Below are 7,819 nucleotides of genomic sequence, written 5' to 3' on the forward strand. Positions count from 1 at the left end.
AAAGAGAGATACCTTTAAGTGGAGAGAGTAAAGTGATAGTTAGTAGTAACAAACAATGAAACTTAGCTGCAATAAGAAAAAAAAATTAAGCAAATCAGTGTGCAATTTACTTTCACAAAAGCAAATAAAATTAAATCACTGTAATGCTTCAACCCTAATCCCAATTTTTTAGAAAATCTTACTTCGAAAAAACCCTATTTTCAGAATACCCAAACTACTAAAATCACTATTTTCAAAACACCTCAAACTTACTTCGAGCTAAAGGAAATGGAAAGAGTTGAAAGTTATAAAACCCTATTTTTAGAATATCGACACTAATAAAACCTATATTTTCAACACATCTCAATATTACTTCAAACTAAATGAAATGAAAAGAGTTGAGAGCTAAAAACTCTAATTTTCACAAACCCATCAAAGATAGATAGATGATAGTTTGACAGCTCACTTTTTAGATCGAAATGGAAGATTGAAGGATATGATAAGAGTTAGAGAGCTTACTTTGAGATGACGATTGAAGGAGATGAGAGTTTCAGCCATCAGAGAAGGAAAGTTCCATCAGCGAGCTTACATCGTCATTACTTTGAGAGATGAGAGTTTCTAGTGAAGATGGAAAAAGTGAGGTGAAAATTGAGAGTGAAGTGATTTAACTTAGACAAAACCATAATTTTGCAACAGCCTTAGTGACGGATTTAATATCCGTTGCTAGCAAAAATTATATTTATTTAGATTTAATTCTAGCAACGGATTTTTTCGTCACTATATAAATTATATTTTATAAAAAATATATTTTTAAGTTTAGTGACGTTTTTCCGTCACTATTTCCGTCACGAAATATTAATTAAATTGGTCACACTTACTTGGTTGCCAAATTGGTAGCGAAAACTAGGGCGCCAAAATTTCCCGCTCATTTTTAGCTACCAAACAAATATTTCATCGTTGATCCGTCGCTATATCATAAATCAAAAAATTATTTGCAATTCTTGTGACAAAATGTCTATTCCGTTGCGAATCCATCGTTTTATAGTGACAGAATAAAATTCGCTTTGCATGTAATACACTAGGAAGGGATTGCTATTACTAGGAATACGGAGTTATGAGCTTATGGGAAACACGTACTCCCTAGTTTCTTTCTCAATTTGATAACAACAAAAGTTTAAATCTTGCTTACTAATTACTTTCATAACTTCTAAAATTTGTTACACAAATCCACTCCCCCCCCTCCCCGTTTTTATTTATTTGTTTCAGAAATACATTGGCTAAACAAATATAATCGTTATTGAAGTTAAGTCTAAACCATATTCCTCGTGGGATCGACCCCAACCTACAAGTTGGGTTCTTTACATGATAACGATCATTTATGCTTCTGAAAAGAGGTGTAATTTGAGTGTATCAAATTTTGGCACCGCTGACGGGGAATAAGGCCTTTAGATTAAGTTTAATTGCATTACTGAACTTTAGTCAAATATTTCCTAATTTTACTGTTTCTTTTGTTTTTGTCTCTCTCAGGGTCATACTCTAGTGTATGCCAAGTACACGGAGCCAAGGCGAACCACTTACTCCCTACGATCCCGAACTGAATAGAACTTTGTGGAGAATGAATAATAAAGGAGCTCCGGTTAACCCTATCGGGGAAGAGTTAGGTGAAGGTGTTGGATTGCAACCTCCGAGGGTAATTAATGAGAATAATCAAGCTCCAGTTGAGAATAGATTGGGAGATGTACTGAGGGCACAATAACCACGTTTGCATGAAAATTTCAGGGTCAACCTTAATATTGTTGATTCTGATGGACCTCTTGTCCTACCGCCTCTACCTCAGGGGCATACATTTGTAGTGACCAGTAGCTCGATGAAGATGCTTACAACGAGGGGCTTGTTTGCAGGGTTGCCAGCGGATGATCCGCATGCTCACATCGACAAACTTAATCATGTCTGTAAAAGTTGTATAGGTCGACCGGATTGGGATATAGACGTCATTGGGTTGCGTGTGTTCCCCCTATCATTGACAGGGGATGTTGTTATGTGGTTCAATTAACTTCCTTACAACTCAATCTATACAGTGAAGCAGTTGAAAGAGGCGTTTTTAGCAAGATTCTTTCCAGTGTCCAAAAAATTGAACAAGAAGGATAAACTCAACAACTTTGTAGCATTACCTGGAGAGTCTGTGAGTAGTTCTTGGGATAGGTTCACTCCCTTCATGAGGGATGTCCCGAATTACAGTATTGATAATGAGTCGATGTAGGAGTACTTCTACCGAGGACAGAATGATAATAGTAAGGCAGTGCTCGATACTATTGTGGGAGGTTCGTACGGTGAATGCACCTTTGCACAAATTGCAGAGAAAATGGAGAAGATATCTCAAAATAATAAAGCTTGGAGCACTAGAAAGTCAGACACTAGGAGGAGCACATTTGTCGTTCAAGCTACAAACAATCAGCCCACATATGAGATTCGCGAGGAAATGGCACGGATGAGAACTGAACTAGGGTTGGTGTTAAAGGATGTGACAGCAGGAGCAGAGAAGGTAAATGTTGTGAACTATTTGACTAAAACTCCACCACCGGCAGAAGAGTATTATTTTGAAGAGGATGCGTATGCGGTGAATGAGCAGACAGGGGGTTTCCAACCAAACGCCCAAGGTTCCAACATGGATAATTGGCACCAACATCAAGGAAACCAAGGTCGTAACTATGGAAATTACAACCGCGAGGGTCAATATGTCTGGGATAGGAACTACAATTGCGACAACATTTACAACCAGAACAACTATGTCAACAGAAATGATCGGGCTGGACTTTATGTTCCTTCTCAAAATCGGGATTCTGCTCCTAGGGAAGCGGGAGGTAATATGTCACGTATTGAGGATATGATGCTGAAAATGATGAGGAGGTTTGACGCGACTGATGAGAATGTGAAGGAGATGCGAAATGACTTGTCTTGCATTGGACAGAAAGTTGATGCCCATGTAGTGTCAATAAAGCAGCTTGAGCAACAGTTTAGTGAGTTGTCTGCTACCGTGAATACATGCCAGCTAGGCACATTGCCCAGCAACACCTACCAAAATCCAAAGAATGATGCGCATTGTATGGCAATCACGACTCGTGGAGGAAAGCAGACTATTGAAGTGGTAGAAAAAGGTGATGATGAGATTGAGGTGACTGGAGAGTCCAAGAATGTTATAGAGAAAGAAGCGAAGAAAACTCAAAAGGTCGTCTTCATGCCTAGACCTCCACCTCCTTTCCCACAGAGGTTAGTTCAGAAGGCTGAAGAAGGAAAGTACCGCAGGTTCATAACTATGTTGAAACAACTTTCCATCAATGTCCCTTTGATAGAAGCTTCAGAGCAAATGCTTGGGTATGCAAAATTCATGAAGGACTAGGTTACCAAAATTAGGCCTGTCAGTTTTGAGAACGGTGAGAGGTTGCAGCATTGTAGTGCCATTTCTATGAGGTCACTAGTACAAAAGAAAGAGGATCCTGCAGCTTTCACTATTTCATGCACCATCGGTAAGATGCACTTTGCAAAAGCTTTGTGTGATTTGGGTGCCAGCATTAACTTGATGCCATTATCGATTAATAAGAAGTTGGGTTTAGGATCTGCAAAACCAACTGCGATGCGTTTACTTATGACTGATAGAACTGTGAAAAACCCAATTGGAGTGCTTCAAGATGTCCTTGTGAAAGTGGGGCCATTCATTTTTTCGGCAGACTTTGTTATACTTGATTGTGAGGTTTACTTTAAGGTCCCCATCATCTTAGGGAGACCATTCCTTACTACTGGTCATGCCTTAGTTTATCTGGAGAGAGGGCAGATGAAGTTTTGACTAAATAAGGAGGAGGTGACCTTTAACGTATGTAAGTCTATGAAGCAGGAATGTAATCTTAAATCGGTATCGGTGTTGAGTCACACTTTCGGAAGAAGTGGTGAAGTGTTTAGTAAGGAGAAGTTAGGTGTAGCCTTGTACACGGAGAAGAAGCGCTATGCTCAAAAGACAGAAAAGCGCAAACTAGCTCCTGGTGATCTGGTGTTGTTGTATAAATCAAGGTTGTGTTGTTTTCAGGCAGATCTAAGTCCCAGTGGACTGGACCATTCAGAGTGACCCAAGTGTCCCCACATGGAGTGGTTGAGCTCGAGAAAAGGAGTGGGACAAGGTTCAAAGCCGACCAACGGAGGATAAAAAGCTACATGGGAAATTTTGAGAGTGTAAATGCAATGATAGAGGCATGGCATATTGATGAAGCCTGAGTAATCAACGGGCCTGCGTCATGCCGCGACGTTAAATCAAGCGCTACTTGGGAGGCAACCCAAGATGTACAATCTAGCCAACTATAGGTTTTGTTTTGCGTCTAGTAGTTTCTTTGGTTAATTACGTCTTTGTACTCAATTAGATAGGTGCTTTAATTTCTTGGTTACTGTTGGCTGGATATAGCATAGGGTCCGTGTCTAAAAAGTGTCCAGAAAATGTAAAGAGAATGGCCTAATGGTTGCTACATGTGCTGGTGTGCAAGGCAAAATCTACAGAAAATAGTCTGGTGCAGAGGTCTACGGACCCCATCGACGGTCCATAGTCCATTCTACAGACCGTAAATGGCGTCTGTAGATCCCAGGTAAGTGTCTGAAATTTTACAAAGTGTGACGATGATCTACGGTCCCCATCTACCAACCGTAGATCAACCTACGAACAGTAAGTGTGGTCTCGTAGGTCCAACCTTAACTAAACCGGACCCACCCGTTTATTGATGGTTCTTCGACGCTAAGTGCCACAGGTTTGCTTCACCCAAATCCATTAATTTTTACTGTTTTTTGTGTGCATTGGGGACAATTGCACCTATTTTTGTTGGGGGTGGGGTAAATGGATTATGAGTGATATGGTGAAGTCTGAGTAACCCAACTCATAATCCTCTCTTGGGGTTTTCTTGCCTATGTTCTTTTTCCCCAAGAGACTACTTAATTTTTGTTGAACCGGCATGTTTAGGATTGTATGTGTAGAAGCATGAGAACGAATGAAGCATGATGGCAAAAGCTTATTGAAAAAATGATACCCATCCAAAAATTTTGTGATATGTGCTAAAACATGTAGGCTTGAATGAGTTGAATGTGTTGGCTCTGAGTATGACATGATAATGAATCAACTTGATGGCATAACTTAAGCTAAAACTTGAACGGGGTAATCTGATAATCTGATAATCTGATAATGAAACTATGTGCCAAGAGTGTGTGAGAATGGTTGATTGTTCAAATAGTTTTTGTGCCAATCTAGAACTTGCTCGGTTAGTCCTGCTAAGACAATCTACTCTAGAGGCTAGGAAGTGATCATAGGCCCTTGTTCTGATAAGTCCATACACTGCCTAAAAGAAAAATCCAACCAAATGAAATAAATGCTCCCTTTGATCCAAATGCTTTGAGCCTAAATTAGACCATTTCTTTCCAAACCCCTAACTCACCTTCCCATAATCTACTATGTTAGCCTCGGTCCCTCCTTGTAAATGTGTACCTTGACTTAGGCCAAAAGCCTAAATTGAGGGTGACTAATGTAAAAAGTAACCTCAATCTTGGCCCTGACCCAACATCGGGTATTGTGCACCTCAACAAATGGAAAATCCATAAGTTGAGGGTGGCTATGAAAGAGGAAACCGAAAGAAAATTTGGTATGAAAAGAGTTTGATGTTGAAAAAGAAAAGAAAAAAAATATAAAAAAATAAAGAGAGGAAAGGATGTGACCTATTGAAAGCTAAAGAAAAGAATAAAACGCAAGAAAAAGATGAAAGTGAAAAAAATAAAGAGCTACAAAGTCTAAAGTCACATCCATGGTTGAAGAGAATCAGGGGAAAGAAGGAAAAATGGTAGGATGTCAAGAGTAGGGCAAGAAAGAGGTAGAAAGCCTAATGTAATGTCAAGGAGGGCAGAAAGTCACTAAAAGAACCCAAATGTACCACACTTGACCCTGAGCCTACGTTACAAGCTAAGAAAGTCCTATAGTGATCCTAGAACCTAGTTTGGAGAGTCTAAGCAGTTAAAATAAGGGCAACCTATGGTATTGAGCACCAACTGTACTTGAAGTTACTTCTGAGCGTGAGTGTTGATTGAATCCTTGTACTCAAAATCATATTCATAGTGTGAAAAAGGATTTTGTTTGAAGTAAGCGCACTAGTTACATTGTCGGAAAATTGATACCTTAATGATAGTAAAACAGTGTATGTTGGTGTGTTGGTTGGACGATCTTTGTCATGTTTTGATCTACACAAGTTAGCTTGTTGCGTCTGAGAGAAAAGATTTGCACCCAAAAGAGAGTCGGGCCAAAGAGCCATGTGATTGCTTGTGCTTAAATTGCTTGCTTCTATACAAGTGTCGTGTGGAGACTTAGTGCATCGCTTGAGGACAAACAACAATTTTAAGTTAAGGGTGTTGATATACCGTGAGTTTACGGTATTGTTAATACATTTCACTTGAGAGTTGTGTGTGTCTAAGGCCATTTTGTATTAGTTCTTATGTGTTTTTCTCATGTTTTCAGGAAATAAGTTTAGACGCGGAGATTTGAAGACACGGCTGAAAGACATGCAGAAAAGGGCATCTACGGAGGCAACCTACGGACCATAGGTCCAGTTACGCCCCGTAAATAATGGACGTCGATGGGCAGGCAAGGCATAGTTGAAGATTAGGGAATTCTCAACTAAGTGTGGAACCACGGTTGCAACTTACGGACTATAGATTGATCTACGGACCATACTGTTACTCCGTAAAATGTGACAAAAATTTGGTTCCAGCACCTGATGCTAAAAAGTCTAAGTATGGAGCTACGGTGAGGAGTTACGGACCGTAGATTGGCTTACGGTCTGTACTGTTGAACCGTCGAATGTGACAAAAGTTTGGAAGATTTTGAAGATTGAAAAATTGCCCATGTCCGGAACCACGGAAGGGACCTACGGACCGTAGATAGACTTACGGACCATAGGTCATTGTTGTAGATTGAAGAAGCGTCCTGTAAACTTTATTTCCTTATTTCATTTCCTTTTTAGTTAGGACTTGTTTTCCTATAAATAGGGTATGTAAACCTCGTTTTTGGGGTTAGACTTTATTACTTTTACTCTAGTTCTTGACTTGGGAGATTAACTTGCAACTTTAGCAATTCTTAATGTCCTAAGTTCATTTTGAAGATTTTGGTGTTGAAATTTAAGTTGAAGTCTGGGTTTATTATTCTTCTTACGTAAGTTCATGATTTCTTCTTCTAAAACTATGAATCGTGTTCTTGCTAATATGGGTAACTAAATCCACAACTAGGGTTGTGGGAACCATGAGTGATTAACAAAGTATGAATAGTAACTAAGCAATTTTTGAATAGTGTTGTTGCATGCATTGATAATTCTTTGGTTTAGAAGTCTTTTTAACGAGAGCACGCGTTAGAACTTGCCTTGTTGCTACTTGCCGGACCAAGGAGGTAGTTAATAAGAAAAGAATTATCAACATAGATTTAGTGTGATACTATCTAATAGAATTAATGTCGATTGGTGCGAGGGTGAAAACTAAACCATACATCGATGTGACCTCTAATATGAGGTAATGGTAAGGGTTAGTAAATTATACACACGTAGCCGGACCAAGGTGCGGGGTGAAATTCTCCTGATGCCGGACCAAGGATTTAGAAATACATAACTTATCAATTTGCATGTAATACACTAGGAAAGGATTGCTAGTGCTAGGATTACGGAGTTATGAGCTTATGGGGAACACGTACTCCCTAGTTTCTTTCTCAATTTGATAACAACAGAAGTTTAAATCTTGCTTACTAATTACTTTCATAACTTCCAAAATTTGTTACACAAAT

General features: G+C 39.3%; 1 protein-coding gene and 1 pseudogene across 1 annotated transcript in view; both read left to right on the forward strand.

Annotated features, from left to right (window-relative positions):
* Nucleotides 1–4,242, forward strand: part of LOC125843073 (uncharacterized) — a 6,755-nt gene extending 2,513 nt beyond the window's left edge. Inside the window, exons 2-7 of the mRNA XM_049522309.1 lie at nucleotides 1,759–1,927; nucleotides 2,240–2,596; nucleotides 2,759–3,351; nucleotides 3,433–3,727; nucleotides 3,869–4,013; nucleotides 4,058–4,242. Of these exons, the coding sequence (XP_049378266.1) occupies nucleotides 1,759–1,927; nucleotides 2,240–2,596; nucleotides 2,759–3,351; nucleotides 3,433–3,727; nucleotides 3,869–4,013; nucleotides 4,058–4,242 (1,744 nt within the window). The remainder of the gene's footprint in view (nucleotides 1–1,758; nucleotides 1,928–2,239; nucleotides 2,597–2,758; nucleotides 3,352–3,432; nucleotides 3,728–3,868; nucleotides 4,014–4,057) is intronic.
* LOC125843068 (F-box/FBD/LRR-repeat protein At1g13570-like) overlaps nucleotides 1–7,819 on the forward strand; it is a 214,622-nt pseudogene that overhangs the window by 103,329 nt on the left and 103,474 nt on the right.

Source organism: Solanum stenotomum, chromosome 10, assembly GCF_019186545.1.
Source record: "Solanum stenotomum isolate F172 chromosome 10, ASM1918654v1, whole genome shotgun sequence".
NCBI classification, from domain to species: domain Eukaryota; kingdom Viridiplantae; phylum Streptophyta; class Magnoliopsida; order Solanales; family Solanaceae; genus Solanum; species Solanum stenotomum.